At 45.6% G+C, this 26848-nt stretch overlaps 1 protein-coding gene across 2 annotated transcripts in view; it reads left to right on the plus strand.

Moving 5' to 3' along the window:
• The window catches only part of LOC8042304 (guanine nucleotide exchange factor VAV3), a 197558-nt gene that overhangs the window by 146365 nt on the left and 24345 nt on the right, over positions 1 to 26848 (plus strand). The window contains exons 5-20 of one of the 2 annotated variants that reach the window (XM_029993177.4): positions 3044 to 3152; positions 6991 to 7095; positions 7462 to 7530; positions 8604 to 8813; positions 10759 to 10854; positions 10928 to 10999; positions 11192 to 11284; positions 12590 to 12684; positions 12791 to 12839; positions 15721 to 15807; positions 17452 to 17555; positions 18273 to 18374; positions 18572 to 18603; positions 19642 to 19815; positions 21362 to 21471; positions 22348 to 22404. In XM_029993177.4, coding sequence (XP_029849037.3) covers positions 3044 to 3152; positions 6991 to 7095; positions 7462 to 7530; positions 8604 to 8813; positions 10759 to 10854; positions 10928 to 10999; positions 11192 to 11284; positions 12590 to 12684; positions 12791 to 12839; positions 15721 to 15807; positions 17452 to 17555; positions 18273 to 18374; positions 18572 to 18603; positions 19642 to 19815; positions 21362 to 21471; positions 22348 to 22404 — 1564 coding nt within the window. Of the gene's footprint in view, positions 1 to 3043; positions 3153 to 4363; positions 4464 to 6990; positions 7096 to 7461; positions 7531 to 8603; positions 8814 to 10758; positions 10855 to 10927; positions 11000 to 11191; positions 11285 to 12589; positions 12685 to 12790; positions 12840 to 15720; positions 15808 to 17451; positions 17556 to 18272; positions 18375 to 18571; positions 18604 to 19641; positions 19816 to 21361; positions 21472 to 22347; positions 22405 to 26848 lie in introns of both variants that reach the window. The other variant, XM_029993178.4, reaches the window with a different exon arrangement.

The raw sequence follows: 26848 nt of genomic DNA on the forward strand, positions 1-26848 counted from the left end.
CACCACCTGTTCAAAAAAGAACTGTAATCTAAGCGAAGATGGGCAAAGACTTGCTAAACACTCCAAACATTTTTTTTTTGTCTTAAGTTAGGAATTAAGTACACTTTGTTGTGTCTTGCAAAATTGCTAGTTTTGGAATGTGGTTTACATAAAATGCCTGAACTTTGGCATCCTCTATTTGTTCATCCTTCTTACGTCAAGGCAGCAATTTTACGAAGGGAACAGATGGTGCATAAAAGTAATGCACTGAATGGTACATTAGCTGTTGTTTTTGCAAAGCCTTGTAGAAGTGAACACTATCTTTGGATTCCAGTTCTGATATAAGTCGACTTTGTGCAGCCCTTACACCATTTGGGTTTTCTCCTTGGTTTTGATTGTGGTATTCTAGCTCTATACTTCATTTCATACTTAATGTACAATGCTCGCAAAAGTGCTGGTGCGAGCACATGTCTCCATGTGGTGTCTCATTTGCACAAGAACACTTTCAAATGAACCTGAAGATCAAGCCACATGATTGAGGCAGCATCTTTGGCATTCGTTGTACATTAAACATGAAACTGAGTATACTGGTCTAGTTTCTACAGCTAGCCGGCAATGGCTAGGCAGTGCTACAAGAGTGCTGCATTCAGCGCCACATGCGGAGGCGTGTCTGTTAATGGGGCGGCCAGTCTGCCCCTCGGGCCGTGGCGAATGGCGGCGACCCTGATTTCAGCAGTCCCCATGGCGTGTGCACCATGTCCCTGGTTCCTTCATGGGGTTTTAAGAACATTGCGAGAATTGATAGGTCGAAATCTTTGGATCATATTCTAGAGTTGTCGTTTGGACACCAGTCTGAGTTGTCTTCACCACTAGAATAAAATGTGGGTAATAAGAACCAAACTCTGCATGCTAGAGAACAGTACGCACATTGCACTGCAGCTGAAATGTGATATGCAAGCCCGGTGTAAAAAGGTGACAGTCAACAAAGTGTATCTGTGAGAAGGATATTTACGCTTTGCATTAACTTTTTCTAAAGAAAAACTTTTGCATCCTGTTTTCTGCACATCGTCACCTTTGTCACCAGACTTAGCATTAAATTTTTGCTGCCGAAGCCAATAAAACTTTATATGCTACGAAAATTCACTATTTGAGAACTCCCAGGTTTGGAAGGTTTTGGTTGCGAAGGCAGTTGCCGAAGTGCTATGCACGCGTAGAACTACGAGTGTCGGAACGGTCTGACGGGCCTCTTGCTTGAAGGCCTGATCGCCTGATTTTTGATGTTGCAGCGAAGCAACAATCTGCCCAATTGTTCCTACTGTATTTCCCTATGTGGCTGTCTAAGTCAGTCGTAAAACAACTTGTATAAATATGTTATTTTGCCGAGTAGTCAGCAAAACGAGTTCGTCAGACCACTTTCCAAGCCTGTACATCTATTTTCGTTCACTTCAACAATTAATGTAAAATCCACTTACTTGATGCGTCGCACTATAGTAATCCACTTTTGTCGCCGTGTCGCTTCCCAAGATCGCAAAGGGAAGCTGTAAAGTTTACGCTTCAGTCACTTCGCAACTGTGGCAGTCTTTCAGTTGCGATGTTTATTTTGGGGGGGAACTCTAGGAGTAGGCAAGATCATAGAGACGTGAAGCTGGGACTTTTACGGAAAATGGTTCCCAAAAAGGCTCGCGCTAATCCAAAATGCCACGTTCAGACATGGTTTCTAGATGTGCCTGCCCGCAGTCCCCGCGACCCGGGCCGTCCTGGCCTACCCAGTGCTTTTTGCAGCCGCTAGATGGCGCAACATGTAGTGCCAAACTGCATTGCCGGTTTGCGATAGGTTTGAACAGAGCTGAATATTATACAAGACTCATTTTGTTACACAAATTGTTCTCTGCTTCATTTCTTGTTTTGAATAAAACATTGCGATAAATAAAATTTATTTTGCTCTTCACTGTCAACTGTAGGGTGACATGCCAACAACTGCTTAATTGCATCTTCGTTGAAATTTATTCTACTTAATAATATTTCTTTCTGAATGCACTGCCCAGGAGATTTAATAGGCTTTTTTTTTGTTGCATCCCAAAAATTCATTCTGTTTATTTGTTGTCCTCTGCTTTTGTTGGGTATATTTTCCTCTAAATTTTATGGTTTCCATGTTTCCATGTGCAGTTCTGTTTGTTTTGTTTCACTGTTTTGTGATATGCAATCAAGTTTTTCTTGTTAATGGGTATCAACATGCGTGTGTGTGTTCAGAAATAAGTGCTCAGCTGCAACTCGGCCGATCACAGCACCATATGTGCATGTTGCCAAGATTGATTGGCACCATGTTGGATTCTGCCATCTTTCCGGCACGTCTTACAATCTGTTGGACATTTTGTCATACATGTCTGGTTTTAGCTTGATGTGACTAAGTTGACCTTGTGGGCAACCTGGTGATCCAAAGTAAGACAAATTCTACAACCTGCTTTTGAGATCTGTCTTTAATCAGATTTTACTCTTATGCATTAGCTTTGGAAGCTTTTCCATCTCAGATAATTCTGATCATATCCATATTCTTACATATAGCACAGTAGTAATAGAGCAATTGCTAAACAGTAGGAACACCAAACAGCATGCAGGTTTGTACTTATCGTTCTGCACATGCTGGCGTCTGCAGCATTAATTTTTGAAAGCTAAAGTTTTCACCAAATGTCACTTTGCATATGCGTCTTAGCATTGTCTTAGTAATTTCCTTAAAAATTTTTTCGTGCAGACAGGCAAGCATGTTCCCTTACAAACCCAGCATGCTTCTTGGTGTTCAAATGATCTGTTGTAATCAACCCTAATTTACCTATACAATACAGCACTTCCTCATAGTGCTTGATTAGAGGATTCGTATTGGATGTATGATTCCAGGAAATGGAAAGATCGAACTTTCCTCAGTGTTCATGCTAAATAACCAGACTTATGAGGGCTCTGTATGTGCATAATCTTTTTGTATAAAGGAATCAAATATTGCTTTGCTCTTGATGTGCAACACTATTCTAAGCCGGAAGCATACAGAGTGTTGAAGAGTGCCGATTTGCAGTCACAACGATGATACGATGGTGGCCTTCGATTTCCCGGTCACACCACGGCGAACCCGTGAGGAGGACGTTTACGAAGACCTGTGCTACGTCACCCTCCGGGTGAACGAGGTATTCGGGCGATTGCATTACTGGGTGCATGCATGCTTTACGCGTGTGGGAGTATTACCTCGCAAAAGGCCCAGCGTTCACCCGTTTCTTTTATAGGCCAAGAACTGTGTTGTGTCCTTGTCACAAACTAAGTTCTCTTGAATAATCACCTGTCCTTTTGACCTTGTGAAAACGTTTTTCAAAGCCAGATTTGGTTTCTTTATTTCAGAAAATTGTCAGGTTTTAGGTGACTAAAGAAGCCACAGAACATACAGGATTGCCTAAAGAAACTGCAGAACATTTGACTAAAGAAACCTCAAAACATCAAAGCTGTTTTGAGGTGCCAACTGCCAAGTTCATTTGAAAATAGTATTAATTGAAATTATTAGAGATAAAATTTTAGGGGGGGGGGGGGGGGGAGCAATGGACAGTTGGTTTTTCAAGCTAATGGAGTGTTGTGTAAACCTTAGTAGACCTGGTTAGCCACTTTCCGTAGGAAGAATAATGGGTAAGCATTTGCACTGATTTGAATGCTGTGCTGTGCTGGGCTGCATGTCTGTGTAGATGAAGCTGCTTCTAGAAGCATTGCTACCTCCTGTAGCTTGTGTTTACTGTTGTGCCTGTATGTTGGTCTTGGTTTTTTTTGTTTTGTCGTCTATGCTATTCTTTAAGGACAGTGTGCTGTTCTCCATCAGTGTGTAAAGCTGTGTTTGTTGTTTGAGCCTTACAGCTGTATTCATGTTGGCATGATAGTGAGCTCCTGATTTGTTTTTGTTACGCTGATTCCAGTACATTTGTTTGCTTGTTTGCATTGTACAAATGCTTGTAGGGCATGACTTGCTCTTTGTTTTCCATTGGGTGTCCCTGTTCACTTTCAGTGCTGATTCGATCCACTTTCTGAAGTAATGGAGTCACATGCAGTGGCTTTTGTTCATAGCATAAAATGAACTATGCTGCACAAGATTCCCAGAAATAGAGTCTATCGATGCATTACGGTCGAGTTGTTGCATGGTCAAACTCCACGGGCATCAGAAATGATTGGGCGTCAAGGAATTGCTTTGGTTGTGCATAAGACGAATCTCCTGAGCAGTGCATGGCATACTCCAGGGCTGTGTCCCCTCCCCAGTTAGTGGCATTGTCGCCTCGTGTCTGCTTCTTTCATGTATTTTTTCGTGCTTGCATTGTCTCGTGAACTGTGTTGTGCTGAGGCCTGCATGTCTTGTGCATGTCAGCAACGAGGCATTTGGCGAGTTCGGCGAGTATGAGTACGAGACGGTCAACCATGACGATGAGGACATCTACGAGGACCTGTGTGCGTTTCGAAGAATACCGGTACGTAAGCCGCGTTCACAGCATTCTTGTCCGACAGGGCGTGGCCAGTTGCCAGCACTGAAAATCACTCTAGAGAAATCGATTGAATGAAAAGACGCGTTTAATTCTGAAATACAATCGCTACTGGCTCATGAACGTCTGGCGCATAATACTCTAGAAAGTACTCTGCTCTTCAACCCTTTGAGTGCCACGCCCAAATGTACTCGGGCACGGTCCCACGCAGATTTCAGTTTGCTCCATACCCCCTCCAACTGGACTGTCGATTTTATTTTTTACATGTAAAGCGACGTTTCGTGTCGTTGAGAACACCTGTTGATGGCACATGAAAAGTTTTGTTTTGGAGGCTTCTATCTCAGTTTGCTTCTTCGTTGTTCAACTTCTCGCTTTATGGCAAACATTGAGACCTAAAAATTTATACTAATAAACTAATTTATTAATAAACTAAACAAAAAAGATTGTTTAAAATAAAAAAGAAATATTGGTTAAAACTGCTTGGAAAGGGGGACCCCCATGGTGCAATGCTGGGGTGCCACTTTGCATGGTACCGTTTCAAAAAGTGTGATTTAAGAAAAATATCATAAATTGGAGACATGCAGACATCAATTAACTTTGGGCCTATGGATCAGTGTGTCTGCGATAAATAAATGTACTTCATAATAATACCTCGGGTTTTCTGCATTGGACCAAACTTTGTGTTCGACATGTGGGAAAAAGTCCCGCACTCAAAGGGTTAAGTGGCTCTCCATGTATGCTTCAAGCACTTCAATCTTACTGCCAAGTACAAAAGTACAGTACTGTAAAGTACGTCATTTTTGCGGGCTCAATATTTCGCGGGCACGTAATTTAGCAAATGCCATGTATTTGTTGCCATAGGGAAACATATTTGCGGGTTCTATTTTTTGCAATATTATTCGAGCAGCTAAATTCGTGTAGATTAGGTGCTCACAAAAATTAAGTTGTTTACAGTATTTAACTTCCAGGTCATGCTTCAGATTTACTCTGGGATAAATGGCTTAAACTCCTAATGCAGCCAGTGAGCCTTTGTGTCTTGTATTAAATGCCGAGTTGCTTTAGCTTTCCTTGCTAAATATACTTGACAAAATGTTAACTGGATTGATTTTTGTTTAACTAGTAATTACATATTTGGTAGGAATAAGTGGGTACTTAACGCAAACCAAGGAGGTTATATTTTAAGACTTCTGGAGTGGCAGTGGCACTGCGGAGCTGACGCCAAAAACAGCGACCTAAAAACCGCCATCTTACTAAAGGTAGAAATCAGATTTTACTAAAGGTAGAAAACAAGCCTTAAGCGGCTTTTGAGTCCTCTAAAACAAATAAAAAAAAAAAAGTTTTTTTTTTTTTTTAATGCGCTGCCCCAGGAGCAACGGTGCACTGCTACTGCCGCTTCGAGCGCCGTTTCGTTTCGCCTTTAGTAAGATGGCCGCCGACCGGCAAGACTGGCTTCACCCGGTCACATGGGAGAGTGCAGGAGACCGCCACTCCAGAAGTCTTAATCTAACCTCCTTGGCGCAAACAAACCGTCGCCGCTTTTTGCTACATGTTTATTATGTCCGAGTCCCACTAGAGTGACAAACAGAAGCAACCGACACTGACAAGCGTCAAGCTCATGCATCATGCACGTGAAGGTATCTTTGACAGGCTTGCAGTCTCTCCGAGCTCGTGAAGTGAGCACGAGTGACCGCAAGCCTGCCAAAGATACCCTTCTATGCACGATTGAGGCTTGTCGGTGTCGGTCGTTTCAGTTCGTCACTCCAGAGTGGGACTCAAGCAGTAGAACTGAAGGGCTGTCACAAAAGCTACTGGCGCAGTAAAAAGTGCTAATTTGGAACTCTAACTGGAGCGGTAAAATTTACTACCTGCCAGCAGCCCTTCAAAGTAAAATTCAAAAGAGCGCCGTTGTCATGTTTGCACCAACAGTGCCGTAGAGTATGCCGAGAAGCACTACTGAAAAAGTACATTGTTTCTAATGTAGTTCACCTAAAGTCCATCTCACCCAACATATATTTTTTTTTTTTACTTTTGTGGAAGTACAACACATACCAGCATCCTTGTACCTCAAGCTCTTTTTTGTGCAGAAAATTTAGTATAGGCTTGTGAAACGGACAGGGTTTTTAACTGCCTACAGCATGGAGTACTTTTAATTGCCATGGTGCTTATACACTTTTGCTTTGTGGTAAGTACAAGGTTAATGAGCGCTGGGCCTTTTTGCATGCATTAATTCCTTTAATGTTGTTTGTTTGCATGATATCTATTGTTACTTGAGTGGGGTTTCAAACTCTTATGCTTTAGTGTATTTCTCACAAATTTATGGCAAAAATTTGTTTATGTAATTAGTGTAAACATTGTAGATGTAATCAAACTTGCAGTAGATAGGCTAAACATCGTTTAAATAATTTTTATTTAAATGGGAGACATGTGTGAAATCCTATCGCATGTCTATGGCATTTTATGTTGCATCAACTTTGGCCATTTTTTGTGGCTACTAAACCCCTGCTTCTGTCTGCAGGTTCCTACAACCCCTGCAGCTCCACTAGAAAAGCGGGACTATTGCATTAAAGAGCTCATAGAAACCGAGAAAAATTACATTGAGGCACTCAACATGATTACCAGAGTAAGTACCTTGAATTTAAAAGAGAGTGGTGTTCCCATAGGTGTTGCATTTTTCTAATTAATACTAGACAGGTCTGTAGCTTTGAAAGCACCAGTAATGTCGCATCCTTTTGGCACCTTCTTGCTGTGCGATGAGCAGCGTAGTTTCACTGAGCTTGTCATATGCCACACTCACCTAATGGAACTATTAAAAGTGACAGTGGTATTTTTAGCATAAAAGTAATTGTGCTTCATAATTGTTGAGGCAAAAAATAAAGTGGCCAGGTGCAATGAATTGAATGCTTTTGGGAGGTGGGATAATAAGAGTAGGTGCTGGCATAACGCTGGTAGAATGCCTTGTCATTATTTGTTTTTCTTCTGCCTGCAGGATTTTATGCGCCCTTTGAAAGATGTCTTAACACCAGAAGAAAATGAAGTCATCTTCAAGCACATAAAGGTCAGCTTCCCATGGTTATCTTGGGTTTCTAACTTTGTTGTGTGCAGTAATGTGCTTAAGTGTATAAAAAAAAAACATTTGCAGCTGCAACTCAAGTTTTTTAGAGCGCAGCTCTTAGGCGCCCGTTTCTGGCTTGAGCGGCGTCGCCGTCGCCGTCAGCGTAACCAAAGTCACCCCAAGATCACGTGACCCCTCCCAAGATCACGTGACCCCTCCCAAGGTCACGTGACCCCCAGGTCACGTGATCCCTCCCAAGGTCACGTGACCCCTTAGGTCACATGACCCCTCCCAAGGTCACGTGGCCCCCCTCCCCAAGGTCACGTGACCCCCCCCCCCCCCCCCCCCCCCCCCCCGGGGTCACGTGACCCCCCCCTCCCCCCGAGGTCAGGTGACCCCCCCCCCCCCCAAGCATATTAAAGAAAAAGGGGAGGAGAAGGAGAAGGAGGAGGGGTCCACCCTCCCCTCAGTACCCTTCACTCCTCCTCCTCTTCAAGAGCTGCACTCCAATTCGGCGTTACAGGGAGTTGTAAACGGCTTTCACTTTTTTGTTTTGTTTTTTAACCTGAAGAATGCAAGTTATAACTAACCTCAATGTTTTTTTACTTGTGATAGGAATTTTGTGTGCTGTCATATATAGAAGATTTTAGAATTTACAGACGTCATGAAAATTGGGGGCTCGCAAAGATTAGGGGTTTTACACAATATAAACGAAAATTTCATCTTTATGACCCACAGTTGGTTACAACTTCCTTCTCTTCCTTCATTGCTGTCATTTTACTGAAATGAAAAGTAATGTAAACAAACCTCCCACTGGTTTAACACCGCTGTGCCCACCTGAAAACTGAGCCAGCCTAGCACTGCCTGGCCATCAAAATCTGAAGTTTCAGCAGAAAATAAAACATGACATATGATTAATTACTATTTTAAGTAATTAATTGGTTGCCAACTGGACTTCATTCTTACCTCAAATTCAAGTTTCCCTGGAATGCTTGCTTTTTCCAAGCTCCTGGACTGTTCTCTTTTTTGTTCCATCAACCGTTCTAAACACCATGCCTATGTGATTCGGACTGCAGGAGCTAGCAGACACGCATGCCGGATTCCATGCGGACCTGCACAAGGCGTGCCTGGTTCCTCAGCAGCAGCAAATGCGCATCAGCGACTGCTTCCTGCGTTGGAAGGACAAGTTCATTGTCTATGGGGATTACTGCTCCAACCTCCCAAAGGCGCAGGAGCAGATCGACGAGCTGTGCACTAAGAAACAGCTTGTCAACCAGTGTGTGCTTGTTAGTACCACACTTTTTCTATCTCCATCTATGGTACAGTATAGCAAAGGTATCTCATGGGTGGTGCCCTTGTTTCTATCGCTTTGCATCCCAAGTTGTTCATTTCTTGCCTTCTACCTGAAACAATGAGCACACGTGTCACATACTTTCTCTGTGAGATGGTGGGTGTGCCGATGAAATGGTGCACACTGTAAACGACTTATTTTTCGGAGGCTCAATATTTCGCAATTTAGGTCAAAGCTGGAGTATTTGAATAATTCGCGGGTTCTAATTTTAGCGACGCAGTCGGATCTCAATTGGGGTTCCCACATATTCACGTTTTACCAGAATTGTTTGCGGGACTTATTTTTCGCGAATTGTAGGCGATTCGCGAAAATTAAGTTGTTTACAGTATCTTGCAACTTGAGTGTGGTACAGAAATATGGGCACAAACACAAAACATGCATCTTGAAGGGAAACCCAATTGGTTCTTTCAAAACTCCTCGCCTTATACCGTGTCTACCACTCTCTTCGATGCATCAAGCCTGCGCAAGGTCAGAAAACTCGCGGCCACAGACAAAGCACAACCTGAGAGTTCTAAAAAAATCTGGACACAGACCCCTGGGATGCACCAAGCAGCACGGACACATTCTTTCCCATTTTTAGCTTTAACTTGTTTCATGATTTCAACCATGGAAAAGATGGCAACGTTTTGTGGAACAACCAATGCAATTTGTGGGTTTACATGACTGTTTCTTTAGCTATTTCTTTTCACAAATCAGACACTTCTTAGAAGACACAGAACGCAGGGCTTCCCTTTTGCACTAGCCGTAGCTGCGGAAGAAGCTTAATTTTCTTGAAGGTTGAATTTCCTAGGATGTTTTACCTTATTTTGTTTTTCCACATTGATTAACTATATGGTAGTTAACTACCAGTACACTAGTGCATCTGTTACTGAAGCTATTTTTCTTGATGTGGACATGTTAGTTGCATTTAAAAAGCAGTGTTAACAACTCTCAAGTTTTTTTAAAGTAAACGGTAGTTGTGTGCGGATAGTAGATTTTGAGTTCAAAGTGAAGAGATGTTTTGGCCGAATATTTTCTAATCGAATATTGAATAGTTTCTCGAAGACTTTTACTACTGCACCATACTTAAATAAAAACCCTAGCTGAACTCCTGAAGGTTGTTTTCAAGCTTTCATGTTTCCATTTCTAAGCTAAATTAATTTCAATTTAGCTATATTGAATGTGGCCGATGAACATTCAATGCCTACATTTGGTTGGCAGGTAGACGACGCATAGGACATAAAATTAAACCTTTGAGATGCCCAACCATACCTAATTGAGGGGATATATAAATATTCTTGCTATATACAAATACCCTCTCTTCAGTCAGGAATTATCAATGCAGGTTTTCAGGGCATCTCTGCCTGACATATACTCATGCAAAATAGCCAGTTTCATTTTGAAATTTTTACTGCAATGTAGATCTCAACATTCACAAAGTTTTTGTTTTCTTTTTTCAAGTACATCAGGCACATGCCTCTACTATCCAGCTTTGAAAGTGTGCTTCCGTCCTAGGCACGCGCCTGCAAAATTAGTACTTGTTGATCCTGCCATTTTAGCCCCATTGAGTGTGCTTGTTCCCAAGCACCGGTGCACTGGGGAGAAGTTACACCCGCAAAAGCGAGCTCCATAGGTGTTGCTTCTCCGCAGTGCACCGGTCCATGGCAAGAAGCATGCTCAACGGGGCTAACCTGCCGCAATCAACACTTAGAAAAATATGATGCGAATATCGAATAGCATATTATTCGAAACTGCTATTTGAATATTCACTCAACACTAATCAGCTGTAATGCATTGATCGATTGCTACAGGAACATTTGTAGTGACCACCCTTCCAGATAAGCATTTCAGGGGTGAGTTGCACAGAAATTGTTAAGTGAAGCCATCCTGTTCTTTTCCAGAATTGCCAGCAAAAGGCTAATGATGGCAAATTCAAACTAAGGGACCTGCTTTCAGTTCCTATGCAAAGGGTCTTGAAGTACCACCTATTACTCAAGGTACGTCCTGGTCGGCATCTCCCCAACTTGCAGCCAACGCTCCCTGCTAAGACGATTTTTCTTTATGTACTAGGAACTCATGAAGAACACGACAGAGACGCATGAGGACTACCACGGTCTAGAGAAGGCGCTGAAGTCTATGCTGGTAAGGGGTGCTATGCATCTTTGCTTGTACTATTTCATAGGAAAGCAATTCGAAACTACTTCATTCTATGGATGCTTAAAGTTGGTAAATTTTCTATCTTTATTTTTTTATAACTAAGCCCAAACTTGGAATCTGTTCTAGTGCTCCTTGATTTAGAAAGGAGAGTTTAACCGAGCTTGACATGACTTGCAGGACCTGGCTCATTACATCAACGAAGTGAAAAGGGACAATGAGACGTTGCAGATCATTGCCGACATACAGGCTAGCATTACTGATGTTGATCTGGTGAGTGTGATGGAGCATACACTGACTCATTGCTGCAAACATATTTTGTTTACCTAAGCAGGCACTATACTGATCTAGTTAATTTTTCCAGTAACAGGAATCTCTTAGAGGAAATTGGCATGATTGTATGCATACTTAGCTACGTATCCATGTGTTTATAAAATTGTTGACAGGAAAAAAAGTTATCGACAGGAATTAAATGAGAACTGCGATAAACAAAAAACATGAACAAAGAGAATGGCGATGCTACAATCTCAACGTAAGTAAACATACATTGCCACCTTCGAAAAATTTGGCATTTCAACGTAGGCTGCATAACTGCACACAGCTTCTCAGGAGGAGCATTATATATGGAATTCCGTGTTCACCATTCTCTGAAATTCGGAGCTTAATTTTAGTATTTTCCAGTTTTCAAAACTAAAAATAAATAATATGATGGTGTAAAGGTGTGCTATATTCAAAAGAATTCGCTTGTATCAATTAATTTTGGCTCAGCTGGGTTGAGCGTTGGCACCATTGCCACTAGCAATACTAATATGTCCCGACAAGAGTTGACAGCAAAAGCCTAAAATCAATAATCTCCTGAAAGTAGTCACTGGTAACTTAGTATTTATCCCATCCTATCCATCAACCTACCCTGCAGCTGTGCGGGGTAAAGTGGTAAAGGTTGTAGCATAGAAGCTTCAACTGCCCACACCCTGTTCCCCCTTTTATGAAATCTATATGGCTCATAGCTTTCACACTTGGCGCACTATGGCCTATGTTGCTGCTGCGCCAGAAAACTCCAAATTCATTCATTCATAGCTTTCACTGTTACAAAAACACAACCCTTCCTTCCTCTAAGCATAAATAGTGTGGCTCAAACTGGAAACCAGAACAGTATCTTTTTTCGTGACCCAAAAGTGCAATCACCTGTTGTCCTGAATGAACCTGGTCAAGATATGCTGGAAGATCCCTTCTGTCAATGGTCTGAAATTTGAAAGAAAACTGGGGTGGCATATTCTCAGGACCATTGACCCTCTGCGGGGACCAAGCTTACTTGTAAAACACTTTTTTTTTTTTCATTGGTACATTGAAATTTAGAATTTATTGGATAAATCTGAATTGACAAAAATTCTCCCGGCGGATGTTTTTGGAGTTTTTCGGATTTATCCAAAAATACGGAACCCTAATTATATACTTAACAAAATATTTGTTGAACTTGTAGTTCGTGCAATTGACTAATTAAAGCCGTACACTCGGTGGTGATGTGCAACATTAAAGTGTCTTCAAGGATACAAATATTCGTTGAAATGTTTTTCCTAGCCTCAGAACATGGAGCTGAAGGACTATGGCAGATTATTAAAGGACGGGGAGCTGAAGATAAAGTCTCACGATGACAATAACAAAATAAAAAATAGGTAAGCATTTTTACAGTTGAATTTTGTCACTATTTGTTTAATTTGTGTAGTGAAATAAAACAAAAAGTACTAAAGTTCCTCAAAACCTGCTTCATCCCTCTTATAGGTATATCTTCATTTTCGACCGGATGATGCTCATGTGCAAGTCTACAAAAGTGAGTAAATGTGTTTTTCTAAATTAAAGTATGTAAAGTACTAGAAATTTCTATACAAGTTACTTATGGTACACAATGCATTAAATGGAAACCAGTTCACTTAAGGTTTTTGTGATTCTTTAATTCATCTATGCTATTTAGTTTCCGTCCTCTCAAAACCTTTTGGGAGAGAGGGGGAGTCGCGGATTGCATGTTCACAATTAGAATATTACGTTACCAGTATGCACCATACTCAGTTTCACTTGTGGGCATAGCAAAAGCTACAGGAGCTTCTGACTTTCAGCGTCACAGCCAAGTTTTTTGCTCGCTCGTGCAGTTCAAGCATCGTTGAGGGCAAGACGCTGTTGGGTCTGCTCGTACCTGTGCAATTCTTCAGGGTGTTACCTCAGTTTAAAAGAACTATGGTAATTTGATAGGGCCTCATCTGGCTGATGAAGTCTCTGCCAAGACAATAGTTGTTGATTGATAATAAAGTGCATAAGCATACTACTTTGGAGTATATTAGTTCTTTTTGAGGATTATGGCCAGTCTTGATGTAGAATGCAGACCACAGACTTTTGTGGAGATTTGGCCTCCTTCTTATTAACCAATTTCTGTTTGTCTTTTTTTCTGCTCCTAATCTCCGCTGCCTTCTCAGATCATGGATAAACTTTTCGGGGTAATCCCTTCTCTATCCTCGGTGTTTGTGCAAGTGTTTTACGTTGTGCCCAAAAAATTGCACAAAAAAATGGTGTGGTGGCATTGGCATGTGGCTTTCGTTTAAATGCATGCTTTCGTTGAAATGTACCATCATTCATTGTATACATCTAGATTCAGATTTTCTGAGTAGTCAAATGGCAGTTGTATGTGAAATTTAATTTATTTTTAATAATGTATTTATATTGTCTTTAGCCACATCAACTGCAATCACCTTTGACAAAATTTTTTGTTGCACATGCAGCAGCTTAGCTATCTATTTTTCATTGATCTGATGGTCATGCCTGCAATGCAGAAAATGTATTACAGCAATGGCATAGACTTAATAGACTTTCTTTATGCATGCATGCAAAAAAAAAAAAAAGAGAAGACTGGAAATAGAGTAATTGACTATGTATTATTCTGGGAAGTCACTTTTTAAAAGAAACATTCTCCAGTTGTAGAAGGAAGGAGCATGTTTGTTAGATGTTGTTGCAATTAAGAAATGTTGCGTATAACTGCTTTACGTTTTTTTGGCATAGCGTACTGCTAATTCATAGTTTTACATCCGAGGGCCCAGTTTTCGGTCTTGCACATATCTCAGTTTCTAAATATAAATTCTGGTTTTCGTCACTTTTTTTTTTAAATTTTTTTGCCTCTGGAGTTGGCATTCTAGGTTTGTGTGTACTTTGTTAATTGAACATGGGCATTTATTGGTGTGATTGGGCCCAATCCCAAAGGATTCGAAAAAGGGAAAAATTGCATCGTTATAATTAGAAAGATCTTTGCAGAAGAAGCAGGGAATAATAATATATATTAGCTTTGAATATAGAACATGTATGCACATTAGGTTTAGGCTTTGGAGCCCTCTCTGTCTTCCTGAATGTACATGCTCTAAGATGCGATTAGTATCATTTCTTAAGTCTAAATTACATAGTAATTCTTCAGTATTTACGTGGAAAATGCCAGGAGTTGGGTCTAAATTGAAAATAATTGTCGGGCTCCTGGTTAAAGTTCTGCCAATCTTTGTCTGCACATATTCAACAAAACATTTCATGTTGATTTCCATTTTTCTTTTTACGTGTAGATTTGTCTGTTTGTGTAAGACCTAGCTACTTAAAAAGTATGTGCACTTTCTTAGAGGGCCCATGAAACGAATTTTCAGCTGGGATAAATGAATTTAGATTCAAATTTTACTAATAGCATATTGTTTAGTGGTCCAGAAGAAAGAAGGTAAACAATCAAAAGCTTGATTTTTGGTACGAAAATTTGAAAACACAGTGGATTATTTTGTACCTCCTTCCCTTCGAAAGCTCTCTGCCTTTTCACTGTGATACATCCACAGTACCCAAAGCGCGTCACCCGGCCCAATCGCATGACACCGAACCTCACTTATTCCCTTCACCCCTCAGCTGACAGTGCAGTGGAAGCTATATGCTTGCCAGACCAATCAGCCGCCTCCCTTTCATCACCTGACCTCATTCTCTGCGCGTGGGTCGCTGGCCCAACGAGCACGTAGCTTCCACAGCACTTTCAACTTTGGGATGAAAGGAGTGGGGAATGCAACTTTTGTCCGAGTTTCGAGCGACAGGCTAATCTTCTAGGAGGAGAATGGCAGTGTTCTGGTACACAAACGAGGGTCCGAGTGGGGAGTCCCTCCTTTCCATCTTCTTGAACTGTATGGTACAATGCGCGATTTGTGAGTTGAGGAGGAAAGCTAAGAACGCAAATGTTGAAAAATCGTTTCATGACCCCTTTAAGCTTATGTGCATGTCAAGTCTTATTCCATCAGTGAACTTTGTTTTGATTATGAGCAGTTTGTTATTAAATGTCACAACTGTCGGCGTATATTGCAGCGAATATAACTTGAATTGTGTTGACTGCTCTATTACCTCAGATTTCAGCTCTGTCAAGGCTCCTAACCTGAAAGCTTTCTCACTTAGCAATACATGAAGCGGTGAAGATAAAACTTGTCTGGAATCCTATCTGAAATCCTATGAAATATGCTGTCTTTCGCGGTGTCATCGTTACCTTCTGCATATATCTTCCATCCTTGTACCCACTCGCATGTCCGTCTGTGGTTGCAGCTCACACGTAGTCCCTGCTTCTGCTTTCCCTGTTGGAATGCCCGTTGTTGGCCTTGTCCCGTGGGTGCTTTGACGTTGTCCTACACTTTGTGCAACTTTTCGTTTCCGCAATTCCCCAGGGAGAGCAGTACATCTACAAGTCCTCCCTTGCCCTCTGCGACTACAGACTCGAAAATGCCCCTGTCAACTCGAGGATGGCGACTCGTGTGAGTATCGTCTGGGAGTATGGGGCAAGCATGTAGCCAGAATTTCAGTTTGGAAGGGGGGCCTGCCCATGACAAATTGCTGTATCAGGGGGAGGGGGGAGAAAAGGTCCCAGCAAAATGGAAGATTTCGGGGGGAGGCCCAGGCCCAGGCCCCATGGGCCCCCCCCCTGGCTACGTGGCTGGTAAGGGGGTAAATAAGCTAAGGCTACGAGCACTTCATTCCATGATTTTTTTGTGAATGCTGCCATTTTGGTGCTTAGTGCAGAGTGGGTGCAATTTGTGATTGTTACGATTAGAAACTGCGACTTCCTGAACCTTAGATAGGGTGTTGGAAACCTCGGGTGATATTGTTTTCCTCTCCGTCGTGGAGTGTTTCAAGATTTCTGGAAAATGGACAGTGACGCCGGAAGTATATGTTTATATATACCTTTCTCCCAGGGAAAAAAACTGAAAGACTAAAGCCAATTTTTTTTTTTTTTCGTCTTTTTATTTGAGTTTTATTCACTATCCTTGCAGGTTCCTTTTTTACTTTCACTACTGTCGTGTGACGAGCGCTTGGCGCAAGCATGTAGCCAGGAGGGACCCTGGGGCACGCCCCCCTCCCCTTCTCCCCAAAATCGTCCATTTTGCTGGGGCTTCTTCTCCCTCCCCCTCATACAGCATTTTGTCATTGGTGGCCCCCCCCCCCCCCCCCCCCAATTCAAAATCCTGGCTATGTGCTTGGCCTGGCATGACGTGACGAACGCTTCGCGTCTCCCTTCTGAGCATTCTTATGGGGGGGCCTAGCCGTCTCCCCCATTAGAATACTTGGGGGGGGGGGGATCTGACACCTCCCTTGCCTTTCCCCCGGTTCTGGCATCCCTGAGGATGGAAGGGCGTTCTCCAGCAATCTCATTTAAAGCTTCAGATAACTGGCAACCTTTATTTTAGGCGCAAAGATGCCTGAAGTGTACTTACTCTGAAGTGACTCAAATTTAGCGACTCCTATGCTTAAAACCGTGACTTTGTAGACTAGATGACAAAATATGCATCATTAGATAAACTGATATTAGTATTTCGACTAGTGGTGGGGTTCAGCCTATCTAGCACCCCGTAAGCTGCGTTTCCATTGAAAGGTTGGCTTGCGATTGACAATTTCCCCTTCTACAAGAAGCACAGGCGAGTTGGTTGGATACAGGCAGGGACTACTGACTGAGTCCCCAAATGCCGCTTTTGTGCCTATTGTGCTTATCTTGTTCCCTGCAAACATTCCTTCTCCAGTTTGCAGCTAGGTGCAGAGAAAAAAAGAAAAACAAATGTTTAATCCTGCTGTAAAACAATTTTCAGGTCACCCGTGACCAAGCTGCTAAGTTATGTCATATTATAACTTGATGAGTCAAATATAACTCTTTGTGCAGCCTGTACAGGGGACAAACATGTTTGGGGAATGGGAGATCTGACGGTTGTCCTAGCTGCTGGCAAGTAACAAATGGCATAAATGTTATTGTCATTAGGAGGCGATGAGGATTACTGTGAGAATTAAAGGACTGTGAGGGGGAGGGCAGGAGGGAAGGGAAGTTAGCACTTCAACAATAGTTGTCCAAGTTCCAGAGAATATTTGGCAGATACTAGGTATGCTCAAGTGATTCACCTGTCTCTTTTCAGTATTACTGGTTCTTGGTACATATTGAAAAAAAGACGGCCTACACGATGTATGCCAAGACAGAAGAGATGAAGAAGAAGTGGATTGAGGCCATTGAAAAAGCAATGTAAGTTTTGAAACCTAAATGTCCCTTTCAATGCAGTGTTGTAGTGCTATACATTCTGCACAAACTTCAGGTCAAAGGATTTCCTAATATTCTTAAAAAAGGTCCGAGGACACCTAAGCTCTTCTTATGAGTTGTGAATGCGAAAGCATGAATGTCGTTCTCCCTCTCTCATAGTTCATCTGCAGTGTAGTGGCGCAGACAACCGCGTTTCGCAACTGCCGAGGTAGCGGCCGGCGGCCGAGCGCGCGCTCGTAAAGTGGCCGCGCCGCGCTGAGCTTGGCCGGGCAGCCTGTTTGCCCGAGTGGGCTGTGCGGCCAGGCCCGCACCGCCACACCTCTTACTGGTCATTGGGCCGCTGCTTGTGCTGCGCCGCCATGGAAAAGGCTTCTCTGGTGGCGTTTTTTTTTAACTATGCTGTGCGAGAGCCAACGGGAGCCTAGGTCCTGGATGACACGGGCCAGCCAATGGGGGCCTATCTATCAGATTTCTGCTACAGACGACAAGCTTCGCTCCATTGGGACAGGGGAAGGTGCCGTTTGGCGCGGCTTCAGAACTGATGACGTTGTTTCGCTTTATGGGGCAGTTAATGCTTTCACATTAAAATTATGATGCCATTGGCCTGGTCAGCTGAGTAGTGTCAGAGGGGCTACTGGGTCTACTGCACTGGCCAAGGAAAGGCATTTGAAATTTATCTGGTTGCCTTCCTTTGTTTTTAAGGGACAACATCAATCCTTCCATCGCCAAGGACACGGACCACCAGTTTGCAATGCATACATTCAAGGTCCCAACATACTGTTCTGACTGCAACAAGCTCTTGCCGTGAGTTGGCTTTGGCTCGTCGAAACTAGTATTTGTTAGCTACTTGGTTTTGTAAGACCCTCTGACCCATGTATACATGGCAACCGTCATCGTGGCATTGTCACAGAAAATCTGGGGCCTAATGGAGTGTGCAAAAACGGTCCATAAAAAAACTCTGCGTGTCTCGATTTACTGACTCTCAGCTTAATTCTTTTCAGAGGAATTTTCTACCAGGGTTACATATGCTCAGGTAAGTTCATACTTTTGTTCTGGCACCGTGATTTTTCGTTGGTGTCACGAGTTAGTAAAAGTAAGTTTTGCATTGAGCCTAGCCACACGAACGCATTTTTGCCGATTGAAATTAACGACATGCAACTTTTGGGCTAAAACAACATTATGTTCACTCACGAAAAAAAACAAAAAAAACGAGAAAGAATAAAACACTTGGGGACAAGGCATTTATATACAAATCTTTCAACTTTCAACGACGATTTAAACGAAAGACGGAAACTTGTGCCTCGACAAGGACCCCTGAGGAGAGATGGAACGCTGTAACCCAAGTTGTCGCAATACCGGGAGTGCTAAACTGACCCAAAGTTGACAATACCATATTTGCTCGAGTACCCAAACAAACATGAAAGATGTTTGTGAAAAGGATGGGCAACAAAAAGCGATCAGGAGGGGGTGAGCACCAGTGACGTGTGGTTACAGATAACGAAGGGTGAGTGGACTCTCGCGAAACTCTGACATATCTTTGCCTCCTGTAAAAGCTTTGTGCCCGCTACCCTAGTGCCCGAAGTATGGTGCCTGGAACGTGCCCTCGACTGGTGTGTTTAGTGTCCTATTCCACTCAGGCACCGAAAGTGGTCCCAAAGTGGCAACAAATTGCATCGCAAAAGCCAGAGCATCGCGCCGTTGGTCGTCGCGATCCTGGCAGTTAAGTGTAAAAATTTTTTTGGAAAAGAAAAAAAAAGGCACAAGAGAATGCAAGTGTCGCCATCGTCATGGCGTCCCATCTCCCGGCTGCCAAAGCTCCCGCACGCTGTAAAGCCGTAGAGCGACCAGCAGCGGAGCAGGCATCCACCACATCTTCCAGCGCTTCTGCAACATTACCGGGATCGCGGTCTATAACGTTGTGACACTTCAGTAACGCCATCGGACAAAAATCGAGGGATCACTTTTTTAGTACGCTCTAAGCGCACCGGTTGGAGACGCGTTCCAGGCACTGTACTCAAAGTCGTTGTTCAACATCCAATTGGAAGGATGCTGCTCTCCTTGGATCGCACAGTGTGCGGCACGGGAGTGCACAAGACCTGCCTGGCAACCGTGCGGTCGTGCGGAGCTCCCAGCTTGCCTCCTCGGCCCGGCTCCCACATGGGGTCACAGTCGTCCACGGATGAACCGCAAACGCCCCTGAGGTTGTACCCGGACCCCGGCACCAACGGAATCCGTTTCTCCATCTGTGAGTTGCTGCCCACCGCTTTCACTCGTTTGAAGGAATCGTTCTCCAATCGTGCAGGGAGATATTTGGCATCTGTCGAAATCGTGCGGTGCGAGATTGGCAGCCAAGCGTGTTGGTGCACCACTGCTCAGAGCATATGGAGTGAAAGCCCACGCTGCAGAACCCGGGGATCCTGGGTTCCACTGCCACCCCTGGCCATTTTAATCCAGATGAGCATTTTGCTGTCGTGCGGTCGTATGTCACTACTGCGTGATGCACATTAAAGGCCCCGGGCCAGCGGAGATGCTGCACCGGCTAAATTTCTCGTCTACGGCGTAAACCAGTGTTGCCGCACCTTGAAGGCAGACCGACCTTGCTCTATGTAAGCACAAACATTGAATATTTGGGGGGGGGGGGGAAGGGGGAGGGGAGGGAAAGGAGGGGAGGGAGGGAGGGAGGGAGGGAGGGAGGGAGGGAGGGAGGGAGGGAGGGAGGGAGGGAGGGAGGGAGATGGAATGATGTAGCATGGCAGCACATGTTGGTGTTAACCTTGGTAAATTTGCAAGGGCTCCTTTGTACGAGTACATGGAGTGTCGGGGACTGCTAATCTAGACTTTCTGGGAACAAATTGCTGTGTTCGTGGACCATCGGGGGCAACAGAGTCTTTGATACACTTTTGTGACTACTGAGGGGCCATTTTAGAGCACAGCTTAGGCGCCCATTTCCAGGTTGAGTGGCGTCGTCGTCGCCGTCAGCGTAACCGCGCGTTGCATTATGGGACGTTTCCCCACTAAAGTTAGCAGGGAAATCTTCCCGCTAAATTTCACGGGAAAAATTTTCCGCTAAATTTAACAGGGAAACTTCCCCGCTAAAATTGGTAGGAAAATGAATGTCACGGGACCTCTACACCATTTCAGTTTCCCCGGTAAGTTTAGCGGGGAAAATGATGCCATAACTTCGTTGAGACGTTGTCTGTCCCTTTACTTCCTCCTTCACGAGTTTCCGTTTTTCAAACCACAGTCTCAGGTTTCATTCATCATGTATGACTTTGTGTCACGTCACCCATGAACAAATTCAGGGGCAGGAGGAGAGGAGGAGAAGGGGCAGGGAAGATGAGGAGCAGGAAAGAGGAGAAGGAGGGTACTTGAGAGGAGGAGGGGCATACCGTTCCCTCTGTACCTTCCTCTCCTCCTCCTTGAGAGCTGCGTTATAGTTTCGCATCACAGAGAATTGTAAACGTCTTTCATTTTCTTTACTTTGTAGAGCAAGTAAAAGTGTAACCAAAAGTGGTGCTGCTCGAACTTTCTCGAACATACATTTACTAATCTGCCTAGACGGAGTATACTTTTGACTTTGTGCGCTGCTCTGCTAGGGAGAAGTGGCGCCTATTACACTGCCGCCACGAGTTTCTAACGGTCCCGTACTATTCTTTGTGCATTTAGAGCATTCTTTATCCAGTGTGTCAAGGGCTGAGTGAAAGGTAAAATAAAAGGGTTTCAAAGTGTAGTTGGCGTGTGAACGCTCCGAAACTTCATAGAAAGCTCAGGTTGTTTTTATTTTATTTCAGCCATTGCAAAGGCCAAGCAGTCGTATAACAGCTCTGGCCCGGGCTACCTGTCGTTTGCAGCAGATGACATCATTGAGGTCTTGAGGAGGATAAGCAGCACTATTTGGGAGGTGGGTATTGCATTACAAGTGAACTTGATCCATTTTAGGTCTTATCAACGTTATAAAAGCAAATGTAATTAGTAATCCAATCTTATTTCTCGTGCAGCATATCAAGCTGTACTAGCCGACATTGCAATATCTTTAGTGATTGCTTTGCTATCTAATTTCTGAGTAGCCTCGAAAAAGCTACCCACCTCGCTGAGGCAGCCATGGCTTTCATGAGTCAACATGAACAGTATAACATTATTATTATTGTAATTATTCAGTCAAATATACGAGAGAGAGTGGTGAGGTGGTATACTGCAAAAATACAGGGTCGTCAAGGTAAATCCAGAAAATTCACCATATTCAGGAAAACACACAGAGGCAAAGATAAAATGAATATCGACCCTTGTCTGTGCTTTGCTCAGTCTGCCATAACGTTTTCCTGACTGACAGATTATCCAAGCGTCTTGGCAATGCCTTAAACTTGTGTCTTCTTGTAGCCATAATTTTTGCCTAGGCGACTTTCTGGCATGTAGCGATTAAAGTATTGCTGCTCTCCGGTCGTATTGCCTGCTCATTTTTGAGCAAGTCGTGAATGGTTTATCATGCAATGGTCCACTGTCAAATCACGTGGCCACAGAAGCTCAATACGGCCGTTTAGTTTCGCTGTATTGTTGAGAGACGAAATCTGGAAAACATCCAAATTTATCTCGTTCAATTTGGATGTCTTTGGTTGATTTAATTAATCTGCATGCAGGTGTTTAGGAGATGTGAAGAAAAGATTCCGGCAGAGAGGTGCATTCTTGCGCGGCAAACAGAAACAATAAAGCTAATAGCGAGTTACGCCTATTAGTCACGGAAGCTTGGTTCTGATGACCTCACTGTCTCTTTTTCTGGCAGGGCCGGTTGCAAAGGACATCGGAGGAAGGTCTGTTTCCAGCATCATGCGTCGAAGAGGTGAGGTGAACTGAGCATTTTTAAAGCTTGTGTAACAAGTATGTAGCGCCCCCTCTAGTCCGCCCGTCTGCGGCCGCCTGGCTCGGTGGGCAACATTGATCAGAAGAGCGGGAAAATGGGAAGAGGCTTTCCAAATGCTTCAAGCGGACGGCATTGGTGTCTTCGGAGTGGCAGAGATGCATCTTAGGGATGAAGAAAGGCCCCCAGAGTGTGAAGGGTGGGTCTGGGAAGGATGTAACAGAGAGGGTAAAGGGAGAAGAGGGGGTGGGGTGGGGTTTTTCAGTGGGCCAGGATGGCAGAGACAGAGTCCAGAGTGTCAAGAACACTTGTGGATGACGGGGAGAATAGCAGGGCAAAAGGTGGCAGTTTTAGTGGTCTATTTATGGACCGGGACAGGCAGTAGGGAAAAGAACAGTGAACTGGTCAGGTGTATTGAGAGAGACTACCACAAACTGGGAAGGCCCACCATCATAATGGGCGATTTTAATACGCACCTGGAGGAGTTCGATGGAAGAACAGACTACAATGGTAAACTGCTGCTGGACGTGATAGATCATCTGGACATGATAATGGTCAATGCTCAGAACAAATGCACAGGGACGACAACATGGACAGCCAGGGAGATGTGTTCCACTATCGACTACTGCCTAATGTCCCCAGACGTGAACCAAAGAGATATTAAGGTACATGGAGATAGATGAGGACGGCGACAGGAGCATCGGAAGTGACCACAACAGGTTACTCATTGCATTTGGAGGAAATTCGGCAGACACCAAAGAGAGCAAATTAATGGGGCAGTGCAATGTTACACAAAGGAAAGCCCAAATGATTGCGGAGAAACTAGAAGCAGAGGCTGAAAACAAGCAGCTGGAAACATACGAGGAACTCGTGCAATGGTGGATTCACCACCTGGAAAAAAGCAAAGAGACCCACACGTCACAAGGGGAGGAAAAGAAAGCGATGGTGGGACGTTGAGGTGAGGAAGGCAATAACGAAAAGACAACTGGCGTGCAGAGCTGTCCGAGGAAAGATCAGGAGGAGAGTAGAGGAGGGAATCCCTCCGAGGAAGGATTCTATGGAATGGAGGGAGTACCAGGACAGGAAAGTAGAAGTGACGACTCTGATCCAGACCAAGATGGCCAAGGCGGATAAGGGGTTCCTGGAGGACCTGAAGGAGGCGGGAAGGGAAGCACCTCACAAGTTCTGGCGACATGTTCGGGACCAGACGGGTAAACCCAGGGAGGATCCAATGCTCAAAGACGACACCACGGGAAGACAGCTGGGGCCGAGGGAGACCATCCAATACATCGAAGAGAGGGTCAGATCGATGTTTGCGGGGAGCAGCACGGATGCAGTGGACAAAAATGGAAGGCCGGAGGGACTGGTGCAGCGAGAGGTACAGTCGAGCATGGACAACATCACAAGGGGAGAACTGAAGAAAGCGATGGGGAGGATGGGAGCGACAACAGCCACAGGACTAGACAATCTACCGATGAGGCTGGTGAAGGAGATGGGGCCAGAGACAAGAGAACTCCTACAGCAAACCCTGAGCCAGATCATGAGAAGGGGACGAATTCCAGCCGAATAACGAAAATCAAGGCTCCGACTCATATACAAGGGCCAAGGACCCAGGTCCTCGTTTGGCAGCTACCGTCCTATTGCAATCACACTGGTGCTGTACCGACTGTTCATGCAGGTGGTGCGGAACAGACTGCTGGCATGGTCTTAGAAAGAGGCGATCCTGGGCGAGCTGCAGAATGGCTTTCGATGGGGAAGACGCCTAGAGGACAATCTTTTTGTGCTGACTCAGGCCATTGAGATCGTCCAGAAGGAGAACCGCCCCCTTTACCTCTGTTTTCTCGATGTCAGCAAGGCTTACAACACGGTCGAACATTGAAAACTGTGTATGCAGCTGGCAGAGTGGGGATTCTGCAGTGAGTGGATAGACCTCTTGCGAAAAGTGTACAGAGGGACGGCGGTGGTGGCACAGTGGCAGCAGGAGACAACACATCCAGTGACCTGCTCCAAAGGCTTGAAACAGGGCTGCCCGCTGTCGCCGCTGCCTTTTATGCTGTACATAGCAGGAATCGAAAAGTGGCTGCAGGAGAGTGGGGAGGGTTTCTCACTGGAATATTCGGAAGGTGGGAAAAGGAAGGGAGGAAAACTCCCGGGACTCATCTACGCCGACGATATGTTGCTGATGGCGGACTCACTGCAGGGCCTGCAGGGGCTCATGAACGAGTGTGGTGCAATGGGAGAGGCCCTGGGGCTTAGCTTCAGTTCGCACAAATCTGGGCTGATGGCCTTTGGGGCAGCAGAGGAAAACGGGATTGCCAACATGTTCATTCAGGCCAACCCTGTACCTTGGGTGGACCACTACAAATATCTGGGTGTAAACCTACAGAAGGGACACTACTACCTCCTAGAGCATGAGACGAAGATCAAGGCGAAGGGCAGGAGGAACAAGGGCGTAGCAACGGCCAGGGCCCTCTGAAGATATAACCGATACGAGGTAACCCGAGCGGTCTGAAAGATGGTGGCGGTGCCGGAACTCACTTTCGGCAACTCAGTGTTGTGCCTGTCATCAGGTACCAGGCAATACCTCGAGGTCCGTCGGAGGGAGGTGGGAAGGTTGGCACTAGGAGCAAGCCGAACAGCACCGAACGAGGCCGTCCAAAGAGACATGGGCTGGTCCGGTTTTGAGGCCAGGGAGGCCCGAGCCAAGCTGGACTTCGAGCGACGCCTCAGCCGGATGAGCGAAGAGCACTGGGCCAGACAAGTTTTCAAGTATGTGCGTCTTCGGTCCGTCCCAACCCGGTGGGTGCGACGGACGTGCCAGTTGGCACAGCGGTACGAGGTCAGCGGCCCACTCCTCTACCCAGCCGCGGAGCAGCCGGAACTACAGCAGAGCATCCGCACGAGGGTGATCGAGAGCGAGACGCGGCGGTGGGTGGAAGCGGCACGTCTGAAACCAGCGCTGGCCCTGTATGCCAGAGAGAAACAGGAGGTGAAGCGAATACCTTTCATGGACAACAGCAAGGGCAGTGCACTGCTTTCGGACGCCCGAGGCGGCATGCTGCGGACCCGCGTGTTCTGCGCGAAGTACATGGACGTGGAAGTGAAGTGCGTCATGTGCGCGCAGGGAGCAGACGAGACAGCGGAACACGTCCATACTGGAATGCACGGGCATAAAGCCGGACGTGACGTACGAACCAGACATGGCGGTGGCGCTGGGCTTCCGGGGCGTTAACGAACAGTATGCCGCCGATAGTTCGCAACCAGTGGAGGCACTGACAAAGAGGAGACTGGAGTGTTGGTGGAGGAGAGCAAGGGAACACAACTACAATATTCGCTAGTGTAGCTACTAGCCAGGCTAGATCCAGCGCTGCTGAGATCCCCCGATACAAAGGGGTTAGCCCCAAATCCAATCCAATCCAAACGCCGTCGAGCGCACGCCGCTCCGGTTAGTCATCATTCACCCTCGCAACCAGGCTGCATGTCATCTCCTCTCGGCGGGTGCTTCGGCCCCCTTCGTTCACGTTCTAGAAGGATCGTGACACTGGCGATGAGGAACCGTGGCACTGGAGGCCACCAATGCGCACGGTTTGGCCCACGCCGCCGAGAGAGTCGGAACACCGCCCCCCGCTCCTGTCGCCATGCCGCTGTACGGGAGGCTCGAGCCGTTCGAGGGAGATAGGTCCGCCTGGCCAGTCTACGAAGAACAGGTCCACGTGTTCTTCCGGGCGTACGACACGCCCTAGGCGAAGCAACGGGTCATCTTCTTGGCCAGCTGCGGGACCCGCGTCTTCAGTCTCCTGCTCGACCTCCTCAAGCCGGCCACGCCGCACGTTAAAACGCTGGGTGAGCTGCTCGCTACGCTGAGCTCGCACTTCAGCCCGGCGCCGTCCACGCTGATGGAGCGGTTCCGCTTCAACAACCGGAGCCGCCAGGACGGGGAGACCCTCGGGCAGTTCGTCGCTGCGCTACGAGGGTTAGTGAACACCTGCGCCTTCGGCGACCAGTTGGACTCGCTACTCCGGGACCGGTTCGTCTGTGGCATCAACAACCCCGTCATGCAGACGCGACTCCTGGAGCTCCCCGACCCCTCGCTGGACGACGCGGTGAAGGCAGCGCTTGTGATAGAAGCCGCAGCAAAGGACGCCAGCGAGATTGCTCGTGCGGCTGGCTCACCGTCGACGGAAGCGACGAAAGCGGCAATGAACAAGATGGCGGCAAGGAGCGGTGCCTGCAGCCGCTGCGGTGCTGCCCACTCCCCCTCACAGTGCCAGTTCGTCCAAGCACAATGTTTCACGTGCGGGAGAACTAGGCACCTCGCACGTGTCTGCCAAGAGGGGAGGACGAGCGGCGGCCAGCAGCAGCAGCAGCAGCAGCAGCAGCAGCAGCAGCCTGGTTCAAGCCCGGGTTCCAGCCAAGCCCGCGGCCA

This window comes from Ixodes scapularis, unplaced genomic scaffold, assembly GCF_016920785.2.
Source record: "Ixodes scapularis isolate PalLabHiFi unplaced genomic scaffold, ASM1692078v2 PGA_scaffold3__209_contigs__length_174095766, whole genome shotgun sequence".
NCBI lineage: Eukaryota > Metazoa > Arthropoda > Arachnida > Ixodida > Ixodidae > Ixodes > Ixodes scapularis.